We start from the raw sequence: 20,758 nt of genomic DNA, 5'->3' as shown, positions 1-20,758 counted from the left end.
CAAGCATATTGCTAAAGTCATACTAAAAATGCCTCGTCAGAGTTAAGCAAACAAGGAATAATTATGAAAGCAGACAGGAATGAGGTTTCTCTCAAAGGTGATTTCCATTGTACGAGAGCTAAGGTACTGAAGGCCAGCAATGTGTCAGAAAATGTTTTTCTCAGTCTGACACCTCACGTAGCTTCCCAGGAGGCCAAATTCAGTTTTGGGTTTGTAACTCAAGTACATCCAGTGGATGATCAGCTGTGTCCACATACTTCAGCCAGTGAAGCTCTACTTGCAGAGAAACAATGAGTTTGGAAAGGAGTTTCATCAGTTGTAATTTCCAGGGATGAACGTTCACTATAGGGAGTATCAAGTCGGTGTTTCTTCCTCAAGGACTTTAAGCTGTCACCCAGAGAATACAGTGAATGTAATGATGAGAATTAGATTAGAAAAAGATCAATAGGGCTGACAATAAATGAAAGTAACACAGACATTATTGAGTAGATTAGGAGAGAGAAATTAAACTGGACAGTATAATCTGAAATGCCAGCTAGACACACTAATGATGGGCAAAGTTAGGGAGAAGACAGAAAGTTAGAAAGCTGAGAAGAAGAGGCAGTAACAGGCTGTTTGTGAAATGAGGGATAGCCATTCCAGTGATGGTCTAGTGATGGATGTTTGCAGGCCTTCCAGAAAAAAACTATTTGGTTTAAACTTGATATTTGCCATCATAAATCCCTCTATTTTGTGATCTGTACAAACATTCAGTGCTGATCAAGTCTGGAAAGCTTTGGGGTGAGGGATAACTGGTGGCAATGCAATCTGTAGGCTAACTGTGCTCGGTGTAAAAAGAAACTTTCCTTTTGTCAGTCTTGAGTTTGTCTAGATCCCCTTACAAGTCTTTGAAAGGTTTACCCCAAGGCAATATAATTGTGCTTGATCACATACAGGCTATGAGTCAGTGACTGATATGAATAAAGAACTTAGGATTTCTTGTCTTGGTTCCTTGTCTCCTTCCCTATGGAATCAGAAACCACTTTCATAAATAGATCGGTCCATCTGTGCTTCTAGCTATCCATTTCAAATATATGCTCCAAAAAAGAAATAGTAACACTTTATAAGTGCAAATAAAAACACATTAAAAGGACTGAGCTAGGTTTTTTTTTGTTGTTGTTATTGTTTCTCATAAAGTACATGAGGATCCTATCCAAAAGATTTACTGTGAACCATGTAACTTGTAATTAATTCTACTATAAATGTCAGAACATTTACTTCACGGGTCTAAGCTCACCCACTAAAATTAGTCTCCTTTTAACAATTCCTTTTATAATTTGTTTTTCAGCAGAGACGGCAGCTTGACCTTCTGACAATAACCAGCCCCGGTAAGTGAGCTCTGCCGCATGGCTCTCTTCTCTTTTCTTAAAGAGATGGTTGTCTAAATGTATTTTTTTTCCCCCTGTCTCTGACATGCAAAATGAAAAACACTGTTCCCCAGAAAATCTTTCACGTAATAACAAGTGACAGCTATATTGTGCTTGGCAAAGCCCCGGGCAGTTATCCGTTCACAGAGCTGCCTCTTCAGACCTTTACTCTATGAATTTGAGTGTTGATATTTCTTTAAGCCTCCTGGGGTTACAGTTAGCGGTATGTCTGCAGGGCAGATGCCCTCAAATTCACAATGTGTGTTCAACTATCACAGAAATGCGAGTTTGACTTTTCTTAGTAGCAAATATGAGCAGTTTGGGGAGCAATGAGACAGTGGCCCTGTGTGCATGTGGTGGGAGACAGGAGGTCAAGAACTGGGTCTAGAGAACCCTGATATGGGGCAGAAAATATTTAGGTGAAATTGAATTGTGTTAAATGCTCATCTGCATTACAGCCTTCCTTATTTACCTATTGAGAAGATAAACCAAAATGTGTCATAATGCAGATGTGATGGGCTCCTTGGCATAGTGAGCTCAAAGGTTTCAGTACCGTGTTTGGATAGTGCTCTTTGATCTCCACTCTTAAGGCTGGGTGGCTATTAATTTCTTGCTGGCTTTTGTCTCAGTTTCATTCTGTTGGCTGCTACAGAAGTTTGCTGCCCACCAGCTCCAGACATGCTGTGCGTGAATGGTGCTACCTTTTGGTTCTCTCTTCAGTTTTTTCAGCTGTATGTACATATTAAGCTTTCAGTTTGGCTTTAACTGGGACTAATGAGTTCTGGCTTTAACTGGGAATAACATGTTGGGAAATGAACAGGTGTTATGGGAAGTGAACAAAATGTGACACATATTTGCTTGGATAACAATTTTGCATCAATAATTGTTCTGACACTCTAAATGCAGATATCATCTGTGACATGGTTTCTCCTTCACTAACCTTGTTAAAATAATAAGAATTAAAATAAGGAGGAGGAGCGCTTTGTTGGGACAGATGTTTGAGGCTATTGGCAACTGCCTCACATTTTTGCATGTTCACTTTTCATGCAGTTTGCAATTATGTTAATGTATGCTCAGGGCACTTGCTGATAAAAGCAACAATACAGTGTGATACAGCCATTGTCACTATTCTGACTGTAACTTCAAGGGCAAACATGGCATGTTTTTTTCTTCATTTTTCATATCTTCAACGTTCTCTATTTCTAGAGGAAAAAGAAAAGGAAAAAAGACCTCTGAGTGTCTTAATTGTAACAGGCACTTAGATCTCAGATAAGGGCGCTAAAGTACACCTTCTTTAATTTAAAAAAAAAAAAAAAGACAAAAGGAAGGTTGTGGAACAGAATAACCTTGTATGGAACATGTTTGTAAAAGGAATTTTTAATTGCTTTCTTGTAATTTTAAATACAGTAGTCACTGGAGCTGTGAAAGTTTGACTTAGCTGATTTTGTGTATAGGTGTGATTGCATTAAGTAGCTGTTGCTTCATATCTTTCAGTTTGATACAGCAACTTATTAAATCAACAAAGCAACCAATTGGAATGATAAAAATAGCTAAATTTGAAAACAGCTTCCAGTGATGGTGTAGGTACACATACTGCACTGAAAGGGGGAGAAGCCTCTTGTCTTGCTCCAGGTGACTTCCAAACACTGAATCATGTATGCAGGGCACTGTTGGAACAGCTGATTTGTGTGTTTAGTTGAACAGGTGTGCATCATTAATCTGCAAGGTGAACTCAGGGCATTCTGGAGGGGGACAGAAAAAAAAAAAAAAAAAAGGCAGAAATGCAGAGAGTAAGAGATGTTTTGTATGCAGATGCGCAGCTAACCTGTTCCAGCACTAAAAAAGCAGCTCCAGAATCCTCCACAACATGCCCCAAACTGGAGGAAGTCTTTGCTTTGCCGTGGGTTTCCAGAAACAGCCAGGCACAAATGATGCATAAGCTGGGAGCGAGCCAGACTCCCTCATGCTTGAATATATTCCTTTGAAGTAACTGACACCCATGTAAAATGTGGAGGGGAGTTCACGGCTCTGCCGTGCTGCTGAGTAGCTGGAGGAATGTTGAGTTAAATTTATCAGTGCTCTCGCCACACTCCTTTCTTCTTGCCCCTTGACATGTGAGTTACAATTAGACTGCAACGCGCTGTACGGTTCAGGGTGCCAGATTCAGAGCCGATGTACGCAGTGGGGTGGGGGAAAGATTTTAAAAATTCATTAGTAGCTGGCAGGGACGTGCTGGCAGGGAGTGGGACATAATGAGGTTTAAGTTTTGGTAATTTAAATTTTCTTTAAACTTAGTTTTTTCCACCTCTGAATTTGATCCAAAACATTTTCTCTACACTGTGTCTTCTAGGCTTTGGGTTTTGGAACCAAATTTTCAGGTGGCTTAGTCTGATCTGCCCTTAATTTCTATGTGATCATGTTCTCTAATGCTTCAAACACGCACATGCAACCGTGTCACGTTTCATGGTAACCACTCAATAGCTGCAAATAAGACATCCCTGTTTCTATCGCTTTTCCCTGGAGACAAAGATTTTTGCATCTCGTGTGTTTACAATAATAATATAGCTTTCCAATTTCTCTTCTCTGTAAGGTAAGTTCATCTCCCACAGAAGTATTTTTAATTATTGATACCATAAATGGAAGTGCGTTGGAAACTATTGGCTTTGAAAGTAGCTAACATGTGATATTATCCAAGAACCATCAGGAAAATTCTTTTGAAATTCTCTTTGATTCAGCCGTCCTTAGGGCTTTATCCTTCTCTACCAGTCTCTCTACTGCCAATTTAAAATAACATTCTCTTGAAATCAGTGCAATGTCAGGAGAAATTCATCAGCACCGTAGGTGCATGTTTCCCAGATGTATATAAACCTACTACATTTGGCAGCAGTAAATTGATTGCATTTAAAAAACCTGCAGTAGTTGAATATTCTATAGTGCCCAGCTTGGCTACAGCATGGAATATAAAGTATTTTAAGTCTCTTTCAGCTCTGTTTTAGGAGAAATAAAGTAAGAGCTGACTCCATAATTCCTTCCTTTCAATTTATTCAGATTTTCCTGTGACCGCATTAGGAATTTACACACACTGACAGAGTGAAATATCCCTCATCTCTGTGGAGTGACACTGAGGTTTGATCAGAAATGCTAATGGCTGTGTGTGTGCTTTCCTCTAATATTCAAGCTCTTGCACTTTTAAACAGGGAAGAAAGCTTGATTTTAAAAGTATTTATCAGACTTACCTATGGGGTGAAATATTCTCCCCCCTTTTAATATCTTCAGTGTGGCATGCTCTAAAAATGTCTCCATTTCATTAATTTGTGATACGCTGCTACAGTGAATTCTTTTAAGGTGGCTTTAGTTTCTGCCATACATATTTTACTGCTTTAAATTATAGATATAGGACTGTTGCCTAGTTAATTTTCTCTGGTTAGGAAAATATATTTCTGCTCTCCTGGTATTGCATAAAATGATATGTGGGATTTGCTCTATTTTTTAGCTGATTAAGTTTTGCATTTCTACATATTACAGCTTATGAGACCTCAAGTAAAACTAAGCAAAGGAAGGAGAAGTTTTATAGTGTATTTGAAAGTTTCATTTAGCCATAAATTCCACCACTAAGCCCCCCTACAAGACTTTTCCATTACCCTCCTGGATAGTCTGGCTATCTACTTCTTTCTAATTGAAGCATGAAAATAATATGAACCCAAAGTCATGAAGCTAGAAGACGGGTATTAGTAAAAAATGATCCAGAGTAATAAAATGTGACAGAAAATTGTTTGCTGCTAAAACTTGGCTACTATTTTTGATGGTCCTTATTAATTAATACTACATTGATTTTTGGACTAAGGAGGTGTCAAGAGATAGTGTCTGAGTTTTTAAACAGCCTGCTGTAATTACTACTTGTGTTTGTTAGCGAAACTTCACATGCTATTTTATTTGGAAAGATGGTGGAAAAAAGAAATGACGTTTGCTAATAACGGAGTCTTTCAATGCTCAGTGATGAATAGGAGGGAAACCATTTCTTGTACCACTATGGTGGTGGTATTAATTCCCCCCATGTGCCCACAATATTGCAAAATAACTTGGAGGAACCAGACCTCACTGCTCTGCGAGGCAATAGACCCAAAATTGTTTGAACCCACACACAGTACAAGAATTTCTTTGCCATAAAAAATAAAACACACGTGCCGAAGTCTCAGCTCAGAGTGAAATTTGCATTGTCTGTTTTTAGCTGAACCCTAGGAATGCTGGAAGAAATTTGTTCCACACTTGGTGATCCTTTAGCAAGATGATGGACTAACAGAGAGCACAGAGAAAGCACAGTGCCATTTTAGTGCCATTAGGTTGGTTTTGGCTGTCCTGAGCCTGATTAAGAAATTTGACTCTATCCAATTCCTCATCTTCACAGCGTCTGAACAGCTGTAAAAATTTTCATTAGCTGCGATAAGGAGAATTAATATTGTTGCTTATAATTACTTATTTGTGCAGATCGGTATCCTCCTAATTCTTATTTATACCTCTCTGATGGGTTGAAAAGAACAATTGCAGAGATGCCAGGTATCCACTGACTGGTATTACTGTTGCTCCTGTCTTTCCCCTGTGCAGACAATCCTCGCTCACAGCATGTCCCAGGAGAATAAGTTCTCCCTCACCTGTCTGCCTGTCTCCCCTGATTTATGCCCATCTGTCTCCCAAAACATCACGCATATCCATCTCAAGTATCACACTTCTGAGTTCTACTGAAATGACTTTTTTTTTTTCTTTTTGGTCCAATAACCAGAGTTTTTCCATTTAGTTACTCGATATTTACTTTTAGTAAGACTGTTTCATCCCCACCTTTGCATTTTTTTTAAATGACCTTTTTTGGATTCATGTAGAATAAGTGATATTTACAAAGTCAAAATAAGACTGCAGAAAGGATATACTGAAGGCTAATCCATTACTTTTGAAGAAAAATATCAAGTTTTTCCACAATACCTTATTATTATTCTGGGTCACCATGATGTTTCCATGCACCTTGGCATGTCCCTTTAATTGGATCCTTACATAGGGAGGTCCGGCATGGCTGCATTGAAAGCTGACATTTCTAACTAACTGACCTTTTCAGGCCCAGTGATACTCCTATAATGATTATCCTCTAGCATTGTTTGGACACAATACCACATACTTCACAGCACATAAAGAATATGTTCTTTGAGAACTATTCAAAATGCCCAATCTCAAGTTAGCAAAATGAGAAAATTGGGTGCAAACATTCATCAGAGTGTTATTGTGCAGGTATCGATTTGAATGCCCTTTCATTTCTCTGGGAAAAAGTGTTGTATTATAGAGCTCTAAATTAACTTCTCTTCGTTTTTTCTTTTTTTTTTCCCAGTAAGTATAAAAAGGTCAAATTCATTCATAAGGCTGAATAGTTTTGCAGGATATAAGCAATAAGATAGCAATCAACCTTCAAATAACCTTTAAAGAGACAATGTCTTTTCTTATGACCAGTAATTGATCTGCTCATTAAGTTCCCGTGTACTCTTTGGGGTTCACCAAGCCAAAAATGTGCAAAACCTGTGACAAAAAGATGTCAGCCAGATCAAAACAGGAATAAATCCTCATGTTGAAATATAAATATTTTATAGGTTTGGTTGGGGGGGGGGAGGGTTGGAGTTGATGAAAGGTTTGACGTTGCAATGTGAACTCCTCAAGTTGACTGCCACAAGACTGAGTGAAAAAGACATAGACAAGACCTTGTAGTGTGAATTTGGTATCAGTGAGGGCAGCGATGGTAGTGTTCGTACAAGCTGGAGACCTGAGCATATCTTCCTCTGCCCTTCTGATTGCGGAGGCAGGCGTGTTTGGTGATGGCTGCGGGTCCCCCATGGCACGCAGAGAGTTTGTCCCCCAGGAGAACCCCAGTGGGGCAGGCATCACCACGTGGGCCCACGTTTAGGAGAAGCCAGATTGCCAGGCAGTGGCTTGCTTTAACCTTCAGTGCTGTTTGGGTGCGTGCGTTTGTGTGGGGGTTAGTGCTCTCTGCCTACACAGAAATAAAACCCGAATCTAGCTCGTCCTGCTGTGACCTTCACAGCTCCGTGGGCAGGGGCTGCCGCAGCCCTGCTGGAGGGAGCACCGCAGAGCCGGAGCCTCGCCTATGGAGCTGGGCTTGTCTCTTTCAGATACCAATCAGCAGATTAGTGTTCTGTCCGTGTCCGTATTTCTTTTCTGCATGTAAATCCGTGTTATGTTTTCAGTATTATTTTTATGAATTGCACATACACCGAGGACTATCTGCGCATAATTGATTACAAGGAGTTGTCTTGGTTTTTATCTTTGATCAGACTTTTCAGAAGCAGTGAGTATCCCAGGTGACGAGGCTTTTTATGCTGTAAATGTTTGCACATAATGCTTTCTGTTGTACTTCACAATGTGAGGAATGAGCTCACTTAGAGGGAAAATGAGCAATTTTGTGCACAGGTGAATTGTGCTGCTTCTCTTTTTGGATAAGCTTGAGGAAAACTTAAAATAATCTCCTCCTCTCTCAAAAAATGACGAAAAAAAACACCCCACAAAAACAAAAGAAAATCCAACAACCTTTCTTAGTGTTAGATGGTTTTAGAGAGCATGGAAAGCTTTTTTTTTTTTTCCTCTTCTAATGAAATTTTAATTAGCAAGGACATCTGTATGGAAACAGTTTCTTCATTCAGGAATTTTTGTCTGTTTAATTATCTGCTGAGCGACCTGAACGAGACTTAGTGAAAAATCAGTGTATTCTCCATACCTGGAGGCAGCAGGGGGTTACACTGACATCATGAAATGGAGGGCAATGCAGCAGTGCCTGAGCTGGGTGCTATAGCCAGAAACAAGCCCTGGCTCTTGCTGGATTTTGCTGGCTTGAGTATGCCGTCTTTGCAGCACTGCTGGATTACACCTGGACCCAAACCTTTGCTTGCGACTTTATTTTTAATCCTAGCTGGGCACACACATCTAGCTGTGCTCCACTTCTATTTTAGTAGCACCTGTGTATCCCCACCCACAAGGATGTCGTTGTGCTGTATGCGCTGGGTGGCACCGAGCTGCCCCTGAATACTTGTTACCTGAAACAGACAAAGCAGGGATGATGGGCAGGAAAAATGGACAGAGAATGTTGAAAGTAAAGGATGATTTTTTTAATAGAACTGCTTTCTATTTTTGAGAAGCTTCCCATGGCTGTCTTTGCCTTCTTCTAGACTCCCATGCCTCTCTGCTGCCCCTTTCCCTCATTTGCTGCTGAAACAGAAAATGGCCAAGCATTGATGCTCATACAGCTAAATGGATGAGACTGAGGAAAACTGCACAAAAGAACCTGTTCTTAGCTCATTTTTTTCCCAAGAATTTCCAGTGGGCTCTTTTTTTGCATGCAGAATACCTTCTATTAAAGCAGTCAGCCAAGGCCACTAGGAAACCCACAGGAAAGGATAAACTAGAGCCTTTGTTATTATTTTGAGCTTGAAACTTGAAGGTACAAAGGAGTTTTTAGGAGATTTGAATGGGGAAGGTGTGATGGTTTTGTGAATCCAGACTGAAAGTGCAGGATAACCCATGGTGGAGCAGTGACTTGTTCATCACCCAGCACAGCGCGGTGTGGGAGGGAGTTATCTGAGGTGCTGCTAAAGGAGATAACGTGGGTACTGTGAGGCAGTTGTATCACTGCAGTGTCCTTTAAAAGCAGGTTAAAGGAAGGTGAAATACTCTTCTGTCACTGCAGTCTGCTTCTGACGTGGCAGCTGGCTGGGGTGTCAGCACTGGACCGTGCAGGTGCTGTGAGTGCTGGGACAGAGAGTGCTGGCAGCAGAGCCAGGAAATCAGGCAGAACAGGATGAGGTCTGCAGCAGGACCTGGGGAGGGCAGCGTAAGCCACAAAGTCGTATTTGCTGGGCCATACAAATAAAAATGAAAATAAGTGTGTTTGAACCATCTAGAAGACAGCGGGGGATTATATTATTCTTGATGTTTTTATTACATTACCTGCTCTGTTACTCAGCTGCAGCCATCGTCCTTATCCTCTGGGGACTACTGAAAGGAAGAATCATTTGTAATGACCCTAATTTTCCTGCCCGTCTTTAGGACAGTCTCAGAGCGATGCTAAATGTTGCTGTGCTGCCATCCCCTGTGTTCACCCTGCCTGCCTGCTGCTCCTGCTGAGGGCTGGGAGAGAGTGGGGCCCCTGGGTTGATGCGGAATGAATCCTCATCTGGTCACTCAGATCTGCTGCAAGTCTGTGATGGGATGTGACCCAGAGCACTCAAGTGGCCTCTTACCTGTACCAAACCCCTAATCTCTGTCAGGAATCTGATGAGCCCAATACTGTGAGCAAACTCCTGAGCTGCGTTAGCATGTGATGCCCAACTCAACCCTCTCACCCCAACATTCTGCATTTTGTTAGTCCTCCGTTCTAGGAAAAGTTCCCAAGCAGCCTGAGCATCCAAAGACAGCTGCTCTGGGCTGCACCACTGGTAGGAGCAAAACAAAGCAAGGTGTGCCCATCCCTCTGTGCAGGCGAGGGCGATCGCTGCCGTACAGGGCTCTGGCAGTGGCTGCAGGAGCACTTGTGGCATCTCGACAAATGCTGGGTGTGTTTGTACCCAGCACAAACAGAGATGCTATATAATAGCTCTGCTGCTAATAAATATAAACCATATAGATGTCAGGTTGCCCTGAGAATGTATTCTCCCCACAAACCAGGCGTCTCGACTGTGGTGTTCAGGAATTAACTGCAGGAGTATTACTCTCTTAAGGCTTTGTGTTATAGTTCTGTTTTCTTCACCTTTAACCTGGCAATGGATTATGACCGTACTTTCTCTTATAACTAAATGCTCTTCTGTCCTTTGACAAAACAGATTTGTGTCTTTTCATAGCTTTCCGTAGAGGGCTAATAATACATGGGAAAGCTTTACTGCCCACAGGAGACTTTTCCTAGCCGTAATAATAAGAAATGCCGTTGAAAAGTCATGATCAATGTTAATTCAGTTATTTTTCATTTTCTTTTTTTTGTAATGAAATCTTCTACTTTGTGCATTTTATCCGGCCCTACCCCATGAATTGCTCATTGGAGAGAGGGGTCATTGGTTATAAAAATGAATTCTTGCTGTTTGTCCTCATACAAAAATAACTGCAATATTTTGAAATGATGTATTCAAGGGAGAAAGAAAAGTGGAGTCTTGGATGTACAAAAGATGTAAATGTTGTTTTCCAGGTTTTATGGTTCCCAGATGCCTCCTCTAATTGCATAGCTAACCCTGAGTTTATTAAGTTATTTTCCAGAGTCAAACTCATTTGTAAACATGTCAGAATAAAAACTAAATTTTTGAAAAAACAAAGCCTTTGGATTAGAATTCTGGAGTGATAAACAAACTAATTTAGAATGTATTTGCATGTAATTTACATGTGCCAAAATGGGATTGCATGTGGTTTGTAAATACAGGTCTTGAATCTATTTAACGTTACAGAATAGTGCAGAAGAAATTAATTGTAGCTTTTTAAAAAAAAAGGTTAAAATAATAAAAAGATGGCTAAAAATGGCCCATGTTTGAATGTGACTCAATATGCAGAAACTGGTGAGGAGAGATAAGCACACAGAGAAAGCTGTAAATTCTAGCAGCAACATCTGTAGTAGTTAGAATACTGTGTTTTATAGCAATCCCTTACCTTCCCCCATGGACATTACTATGGCATCCAGCATATTTATTATTCACTTTCTGCAAGAGAGGTTTTGCTAGTATAGCCTTAAAAATAAGGCCTGTTTTCTCCCTCTTCATGTTCAGTCTTGTTCATGGTTAATGCCATCAGCTTCATCTGAAGCATCTTGTCCACTTTTGCCTGCGCTCTTTGGCACTGGATTACCATTTATAATTATCATGCTTATTCCAGTGGTACTAAAGGACCAATCAGCAAGTAAATCCTCTACCTTGCCAGGCAGTTTCCTGAGAGAGAAGAGGGCTAGGAGACAGAACTTTATGTATTTGTATGTATGTTAATCAAAATTTTAGAGTACCATGGCCTGGTATTTATTAGCAAGGACAAGCTGATTTCAGGAACTCTTTTCATAATTTTTTTAAGGCCATAGAACTTCTATTTCAATGTGCAGATAAATGTATTTAAACATTTTCTTGTACTTCTTATTATTTCATCTCTAGAAATTTGATTTCCCATTTGGATATGAGCTATTTTGTATATCTGCTTTGAACATTAATTATTAATTGGATCTAAGTCTCTTTAAACGTCCATTTCTTCCGAAGGAGGCAGCTGGATGAAACGAGAGAGATGTATCATTATATAGCTGATAAATTAGCCTCTTATCCCAGAAGCCAATTCCTCCCCACCAAGGCTGAGACATACCAGAGACTGGAGTGGAGGAGCCTCCCAGCTTCTGCCCGTTTGGTGTTTGATACAGAGCATGAGCCTACTGGGATGGCTTTTATAATTAAATCACTGGCAGTAGTGGAAAAAAGAGCATCAGTCCCGTTTCTTCCAGGGTTACTGATGGTGAATGGACTTGGTGAGTGGTAGGCTGGTGGCATCCTGAATGTCTTTAGGTTGTGTTTGAAAGTGGGAAGTTAAAAACACAACAGCAGATAAATTTAAAAAATAAAAAATGAGGGTGGCGATTAGCACCAATTACCAACTGTGCAAACAGGAGTTTCTCTTGTTTATTTTAATTATATTTTTATTGAAATGTTTGCACATTTATCTCTTATTTATTGGAACCTTCGATACCATTTTCAACAGCAAAGGAGACATCTTGATTTAAATCTGTATACGGTGTGCATTTAGCTCTTTATTTGCCAAGTTCAATACAAAAACAAATTCTTGTTTATATGAAAATTACCTATACATACTTATCTATAAGATCAGTTGAAAAGCTGGACACTGGATTGCAGAGCTCATTAGGCTAGCTACAAACCTTATCCAGCAAACATGGGAATGCCTTTGGAAATCTGTAGTGTATTCATGAAACTTTAATTGATTTCATTTTGTTGCCTTTTGCTGCTTGGTGATTCACTGATCAATGGCTTCCAAAGATGGAGCGCTTTCTTGTTTTTTTTTTTACCTGTACTCTTTGTTCATTAGATGATCAATTCCAGAAAGAAACAGTGTCCATTCTGATGTTTCCTCCAACAGATTCCTTCACTAGAGGTCAGGCACCTAGTTCAGTTCAGATGACTGTACAAATGCCATACAGTAGAATTACGGTTATCTGTAATTCTGCCAGTGTTGTGGCCTGATTTCTTTTATTGCAACTCAGGACATCCTGTACTGTTGCAACGTTGCTAAGGACCATGGAGAAGACAGACATCATTGAATTTCTGTTCTCTCCAGGACTTGAGTGGGCAGCTCGGGCAGATGAACCACAGTGAATCCTAAACTAGAATACTTTCACTTCCTGATTTCATTAAAATATGGTAGCAGCAGTGATGTTCATCTGTGATGTACTTAACCTTGAATGAGGAAATCCAGGAAACAAGTCATTTCTCCCCAGATTATATTCCATAATATAGAAGTTAAAGAACTCTTTAAGATAAGCAGATGCACTGTCCCAAATTTCTATGCAGTAGTTTTAACCTAGCTTGTACTGCTTGAGAATGCTATCTGAGTCATTACATATGTCTGCTCGGAGCACAATAGCAGTCAAAAGTCTAAGCAGAATATTTGAGAATACTTGGGAAGCTGAAGAACAAATCAGATGTAGGAATGTCCTAGTCTCAAAATAGAGAGTAAAGCTAGCAAAACTCTGGCAAAAGGCAACCTGGATGATCAGTAAAATGGCTTTCATTTAGAAAGAAATCAAGTTGAAATGTGTTGTGTTTTTTTTTTTTTTTCCTGTAGGATCTGCCACTGGTGTAAATAGAGCTTGAACTCAATTTCTAAAGTTGTATAGTTGTTGGCTTTTTTGCTATATTTAGAAAGTGCTGCAACCAGTGCCACGTGACTGTATTTTGAACCACATGATTTTGGATAAATAAAATAATAAGAAAAAGCCTCTACTGGCCTCAAAGTGTGTGATTGCCTCATTAACAGATCATAACAAGTTTATGTTCATTAAGGTTGAAGAGAAGATGATTGCAATCTCAAATGTGGTTTGCTTGAGAAGGGCTGAATTTCTGTAGCTGTATAAAATTTCTAGGAAATAATTGAACAGAAATGTGCAATAGTGTTAGAAAGTAAAACTCAAAAATATATCCTTAATAGAAATAGGGGACAAAAATAATTATCAAGTTTAAATAGGAGGGAATATTGTTATTTTTTTTTATGTAAGCGAAATAAATGGAGGAAACATCTGAGTGAAGCTAGAAGTTCTACTTTAAGTATATTTGCTAGGATTTCTTTTATTGCAAATATACTATAACTCTACAAGTTTAAATTTTTCCTGAGGATGCAGAAAAGGCAGATGTGTTCAGTAGGAGTTTCTTCTGGTTTCTCTCACCTCCAGGTAAAATGCTTTCAAGTCCAGTAGTAACCGAAAAGGATGTTGTTTTTATCACTGCTACAGAAAAATACTCTCAAATCAGCAGGCTGAGACATTTGTTGGGCAGGAGTACTAAAGGAGCTGGATTCACATGAGACCCGATTCCACGAGTAATGAGTAGATCTTGGAACATAGAGAGATGCCATTTTATTGTGCTAACATTCAGAAAGGCAAGTAGTGTGGGTTCTGGCTCTCAGACTGATATTTTGACAACAGCCCCCAGGAAATTAATGAGGAGTCTGATGGAGGTTTAGTTTGCAAAAGTTAAACACGAATGAAAGGCAGTCAGCATTTTGTGAGAGAGAATTTATCAAATAATTCATCTCAGCATTTGAGTACATTATAAATTTAGTTGATAAAGTTAGCTGCATAATCTTTTTAAGGTGCTTGATTTAGTGCCTTACAACTTTTAAAAAATATAGAACATATTAAATAGGTTAAAGATCAGTCAGCTGCCACATCTCACAAATCACTCATCGTGGGAGAATCTCGCTTCAATAGGGCTCTTTTCTAATGGGATTCTTTTCACGGTAGTGGGCCCAATGCTATCGCTAATGATGATTTGTTGGTGATTAAAACATCACTGTTGAGTGGTTGAGAAAGATGTAGAGCGGTTAGTCATACAGTACAACCTTGATCTCTTGACTGGCTGGATCAGTTTGCGCTCTATGCATTTCAATATAGCAAAATACAGAGTTGTTCTGCTTAAAGCCAGGACTTCACCAAAGCCTGCTTAATGGAGTAGCACTGATTGAGAATAACTTGAGATTCTGACTGACAAGTAATTAAACTAGATATACTCTGGAAAGTTATATGCCAAAATAATTATATATTTTTTTTCTGAATACTTTCACAAGTGATTAGAATGGATCAGAGTATTAAAATTATATTGCAAATTATGAAGTCTGTATGTGTCCCATAAACTATTCAGGTATCCAAGAACGGCTTTGAGGTATTGGAGAGTGGCTATAGGTGGCTGTGTGTATCTGAGGAGATGAAATGAGCACTGATACTGCAATGATAAAGAAAGACAAGATTTTGTAACAGCTCATAAAGAACTGAGCAGCATGGGGAGGATGCAGATAAAAGCAGAGCTTTCTTACCATCTCCTCTTGTACTGATCATACTGAATGGAAACATATCAGTTTATCCAGTCCTCACATACCTACTATAACAGTTTGGTAAAATAAGTATGTTTTCACACTTAGTTGAAGCATAATGAAACCTTGTCTGGAATTTGTCTGATCTTCCTGTTTTGAGCTAGGTTTTGATGCAGAGAACAGATGCAGAAGAATTTTTTGAAGGAAAATATGGGTTTTATTGTAGCTTCAACACAAGAGCAGAGCTCAGAAGTAAACTCGAATACTCGGTGTATTCTTGCTTGACTTTTAGGTGACCAATTACACCATGTACGCTAGCTAAAATACTTCATGCTGCATTAAACAAGGAAGACATAAACAAGAGTAACATGGGAGTAAGGCATAATAATTTGTCTGCTGAAGTACTCTGAAGTTAATAGCACAGATGGGAAGATGGATTGAAAACAGAAAATAAAGACATGAATCAGCAGTGCCATTGAGCAGCCTACCAAAAATAAAATTTCTGTTGTGCTACCTTCCTCTTCTGCCTTGAACAGTGTCCAATGTGATGAACTATGACTGGAAATCTTTGGGCTACATTTTCAGTGTCCCAGAAAAGGAAAAGTTGTCAAAAGATATAAGGATGCAAGGAGCGAACAGAGCAGCCATGCTTCTAAAACAAAACGATATTACTCTTATTTTAGATGTGGAAGTCTGACAGCATCTCACCAAAGTTAAAGGTCAAACTGGAAGCAGGGAACTTACAATGCTGAACTAATAACGTAGAAGAAAAATTAGCTTGCATGATGTTGAAGGTTGCTTTGCTGCTTTTCCAGACTTTTTTTATTTGCGTTGTTTGAAGTTATTCTTTCACCTTAACAAGGCAAAATAATTTAATGACTTTATATTGTTTGGAGTTGAGTGAGTGCCTGCAGGCTTGCCTGATGAGAGAAGTGACATCCTGAGGAAACATACAGCAAATTACAAACAAAACCCTTATTAGTAGTGGCAGTTACCTCCTGTAGTAGGATTGATTTGGAATCCCTGTAAGGATAGTGCTCTCAGCAAGCTCCACAAATAAGAGCATTTCTTAGGAGTTCATATTTGAGTTTCCTTGGTAGTAATGTTCAGATTCAAAAGTTACACATACACTCTTTTTCTCTGGCAAATGTGGTGAAATAAGCTGCTGCTTCTGCTCAACCTTAGAGTAATTTTAAAGAATAACCAGGATTCAAAGGTTTGGAATGCTCCCAAAGAAAGATCCAATGTGTGGATGCACATTTTCCCTTGGCTCAGAAGCCAAAAGGATCATTTTAATTTATCCTTGCCTATCCAAAGAAAGGGCATGCAAAGAAAAGCAGGAGAGAAAGGTATGCAAACAGAGGCTTTGCCAGGGCAGCAAGGAAGGGCCTGGGATGCAGCAGGATCAGTAGAGACAGTCTGGACTATTTGCCAACAGCAGTGTGAAACAGCAGCCGTGTTATTTTGGAAACTTTTTCTGAAATAAAATGATTTTCTTTTCATATGTAAGCAGTCTAAGAGCAGCCTTGACAGGAATTAAAACAACCTGCAGTATTTGTTTTGATTCCCATCAACCACTGCTTATGTCACAGCAGCAAGAAGTGAAAAGCACCAAAATTTTTGTTCCTCCTTGCTCTGTACAACTAAAATATCTGAAAGCATTTACTTTGAAAACTCAAAGAGGCGCAAGAATGGTGACAATGGAGAGAAACGCTCAGGTCTAATCCTAAATCATGTTGCTCAAGCTATGTTTAGACTCATAAATTGTGTGGACTGGCAGGAATGGATTTTTAGAGCAGAACGGTTGGTACTGAAGACATCACGCCTCTACTGTATGTTTCTGAGGTTTTTAGTTTGGACCAGCTCTCATCTGCAGACTTGGGTGTCCATTGGTGGTTGGAGCACATCTTCTGATTTGATTTCATCCGAGGGGAATTCATTTTGTGTGCTCCAGGATTGTTCCGTGATGTGAACCAAAGCATGAGGTGTGTGGATAAGAGGCTGGCTTCAAAACTTGAAATGCTTGGGATGTCATATGGAGGAAGTAGACGTCTCATCAGTAAACTAATTGTCAAATGTTTCTCCCAGTTTCCTTTTTAACTTAGAACATTGCCAAAAGTGTTCTGAAATTAAATTCAACAATACTAAAAATAATTCAGTTAGTGAAAAATCACTGTTTACAGAGTAAAATAATGGTTGTTGTTGGAATGCATCATGTGGAAAGGCAAGCATTTAAGTATTTGCTGTTTTATTGTTTGAACAATGTTTAGTAGCTTTTAACTCTTATCACTGAGAGGTTGGAATTCTGCCCTTGATAAACACAACTGTTGATCTTCAGATGTAAAACCATTCAGAAATGTATTAGTACATCTCTTAATTAAATATGCTCTTATGTCCTGAATTTTTTCACCTTGAAGTATGTTTTACTATTTTTACAGGCCAGTTAATTTTCAGAAAGGACCAGTGTAGCCAGAACCACAGGCTTATCTGCCTTCTAAGAAATCACTCATTGCTACCTTGCAGTTTGACTGCAAGCCTTGAAAGTTGCATGCAATATTTTAGGCTTCTGCCTGCTGAAAGATACACTGTAAGTAGCAATTCTGAAGTGTCTGCTTACATTGCATCTGATGTATGGGAATAGCCTGCTGTAGGTGCTTTGTTGAGTATCTAGGAACAGTCTCCTCTTTTAAAGCTGCAAAACAGGATTTCAAGTCCTTTTTCAAAGTTTTCTGATTTGAATTAATATTATAATTTAATGTGCTATATTTTCTACAGCTTAGGAGAAAAAAAAGTCACATTTCATGCATTAGGACTTCATAATGCAGGATATCCCAGCACAGTATGGTACTCTATTGCCAAATGCATTTTCTTCTCAAGAAACAATTGGCATTGATTGGTGCTAGTAATGAAGCAGTAGGTTAGCTGGGTGCCAGTCTGTTCCTCTAATGATAACACTTTGTTTCTGAGTAACTCTCAGTAATCAATTCATCTCACTTCAACAAGGGCTTGATATTTCTCACTGATACTATCTTTCATTGGTGTATATATATTCTATATGAATTATTTTTAGACATTTCCCTCTTATGAAACATTTCTTTCTCTTCTCTGCTTGAATTTCCAGGACTTCTTACCGAACAGTATAGAGGCTATTTTTTATAATTTGGTTGTGATGGGGAAAACATTTAAAGAATCTGATCAGGGAGTGGATGAATGCAATGAAAAGGGTTTTTTATGCTTTGTTATTCATTCATCTGTTTAGTTTTGATTCCTTAAATGGCCTGCAAGGAGAAAAACTACTTGATAGAAGTCTGAATTAAAGCCAAATGAGAGGCTGATTTACTCCAGAAATACTACTCCATTTAGCAGATTTGCTTGGATGACTTCTCAGTTGGTAGCAGTCATTCTCTCGTTAGTATAAACATGGTCTACCTTCCAGGGTTACTCTTCGTTTGTATAAGGGCTCTACTCTTTTACACACTAGATATCAGCTTTGGGAGTGTGAAGACCTTATTTAATGGCACACCAAGGTTGTTACCTTCTGCAAAAGCTGGTACATTAAAAATGTCTGAGAATGTTTCCTCAGTTTCATCACTGCATTGGTCTTTTCTTCTGAGTGGCAGACTTAAAAAATTTGACAGGGTAACCTAACACATCCAGAACGGTGTTAGAAGCAAGATGCTCCTGTGCATAAGAAGCAGAAATAATATTGCATGAAGCACACTTCTTATCCATAAGCATTTTGGGGTCTGGGTTATTTTTTGAATTTTAATGGAGAGTATGCTGAATGCTGACAAACAATTATTTCTAGCTTTGTGAGGTCATTTCTAAGCTCTGTTTGTAAATTGTGCCTTCTGTTTGTTGTTACTGTTTGTTTGTTTTTCCTATAAGTGAATGAATTTGCGGAGATTCAGGTAGACCATAGACTTCAATATTAACGTTGGGAGTGTGTGTGCCCATAGCAGACTCAACAAGCCTTGGCAGCCCCAGTACTGTCCCAGCAACTCTCAACTACTCCCCTAACTATTCCAGTCTTTATGCCCATTCTGCCTCTGGCCTTTTCCCCAAGGCTGCCAGCAAGGGTGATAATTAGTGTCAGTTGTGACAGCAAGGAATGGGACCGGTACCACAAATGTATTTGCTAAACCAGTTTACCTGCAAACAGTCTGCAGATGGAAGTGAGTCTGACTCACCCCCAGCTTAGGCTGTGGTGTAATGGCAGACCTAAAGGTTAAAACTGCCTGACTCACTGCTGTTCTCTGTGCTCCTCCCATATTCCCTTGTTTATTAAGAAAGTTCTGGAAGTTTAAATGTTCCATTTTCCTATTTCAGTTCTTTCCCTCCCAGTTGTAGATTTCTCTGTAAGTATTTCGATATTGATGAGGATATTTTCTCAAAGGCATCTGAGGGTTCTGTTTATCAGGGATCAAAGGAAGTAATAATCTGGATTTTTGCATGACAACACAGATGTTACATCTTCAGTGAATCGTGGAGTTAATGTGCCCAGTCTGGTCCAGAGGCTATTCTAATACTAATGTGCTTTACACCATATAAAGTCCACTACCTAAATACAAATAGGAAGTTTAGTATGAATTTCCTATTTAGTTGTTGAGAGTTGCAAGGTTTTCTTGCCTATCTTGGATGTTCATGACATGATTTAGCTTTTCTCTTGTCCTTTTTTCCCCCCCCCCCTTTTATTTCCACCGTTTTCTGCAATGTCTGGTGTTATCATTTCAATCCATTGATTCTTTGGCTCTGGGCTCACCCGATTCTAAGGTCTCATTTGTACTCCTCTCCACCTGTTTGAATGGCAATCAGAGACCCAGCTGCCAAGTTCTGCAATATTTTGCTCAGCTGAGGATTGTGGCTGGCATCAATGCAGATTTCATTTAGTTATGCTGGCAGCTTTCACACTACCTCTGGGCTTGCTATAGGTGCAGACACGAGTGTTTTTGTCACTTATTCTTCTTCCATAGTTTAAAAATGTGTAAAAAATATGCCCAGGCAAGTTGTTTCTTCATCCAAATTTCCTTTATTAAACAGGCATGCCATTTCCAAGGTGGAGGCATGCAATTCTGCTCTTCACTTGGCATCACGTTCTCATGCTGGCGGAGATGTTTGTGCTGCCCTTGGCATTCCTCCTCTATGTTTTTCTCTATCACTCTTGGGGTGGCTTTGGCAGCTGCAGTGTCCAGATGCAAAGCTCTCACCTCTTTTCCAGCAGAGGCATGTGAGGTCTGTGTAAAAAGCTTTCTGGCAGAGACAGCCTTTTGCCTGGCTCCACTTTGCTTCCCTAAGATTTGCTCTTCATCCTATAGAGATGCTATCTCCTGACCCACAAACAAGCAAGAGGAATTCAGTTTTGTGGGGTGTTTTTTTGGAGAGAAAGCAGCTTACCTAATGCACACTGAAAGCCCTATTAGTGCCTGTCTCTGCTCTATTTCTTTTGTACGAACAGTTAGTTTGACATTTGATGAATTTGTCATCTTATATCTTGTGAGCACAGCAATACCATGCACCCTCTGGAATAAGCAGTTCTGTTAACAGCAAGATTAATAATGCCTGCTTGCAAGTATGGATTTTCTGATCTTTAATAAGTAGTGAGCTCACACTACAATTCTTTCCCCTGATGAAAACATTTTAATAGTCTCTCCTTCTTTGAATAATCTGCCTGTTTTCATAAGAATAAAGGAACTTATTTTGCAGGCCGTTACCCTTTATCTAATAGTCTGTCATAGTTCAGCAAGTTCAAGTGTCATTGCAAG

At 39.4% G+C, this 20,758-nt stretch overlaps 1 protein-coding gene across 4 annotated transcripts in view; it reads left to right on the top strand.

Moving 5' to 3' along the window:
- The window catches only part of LOC110402371 (cytosolic carboxypeptidase 6-like), an 865,976-nt gene that overhangs the window by 460,659 nt on the left and 384,559 nt on the right, over positions 1-20,758 (top strand). For all 4 annotated transcript variants that reach the window (XM_021404385.1, XM_021404384.1, XM_021404383.1 and 1 more), the window contains one exon: positions 1,328-1,367. In XM_021404385.1, the coding sequence (XP_021260060.1) occupies positions 1,328-1,367 (40 nt within the window). The remainder of the gene's footprint in view (positions 1-1,327; positions 1,368-20,758) is intronic.

This window comes from Numida meleagris, chromosome 7, assembly GCF_002078875.1.
Source record: "Numida meleagris isolate 19003 breed g44 Domestic line chromosome 7, NumMel1.0, whole genome shotgun sequence".
Taxonomy (NCBI): domain Eukaryota; kingdom Metazoa; phylum Chordata; class Aves; order Galliformes; family Numididae; genus Numida; species Numida meleagris.
This window is presented reverse-complemented; position numbering and strand designations above follow the sequence as displayed.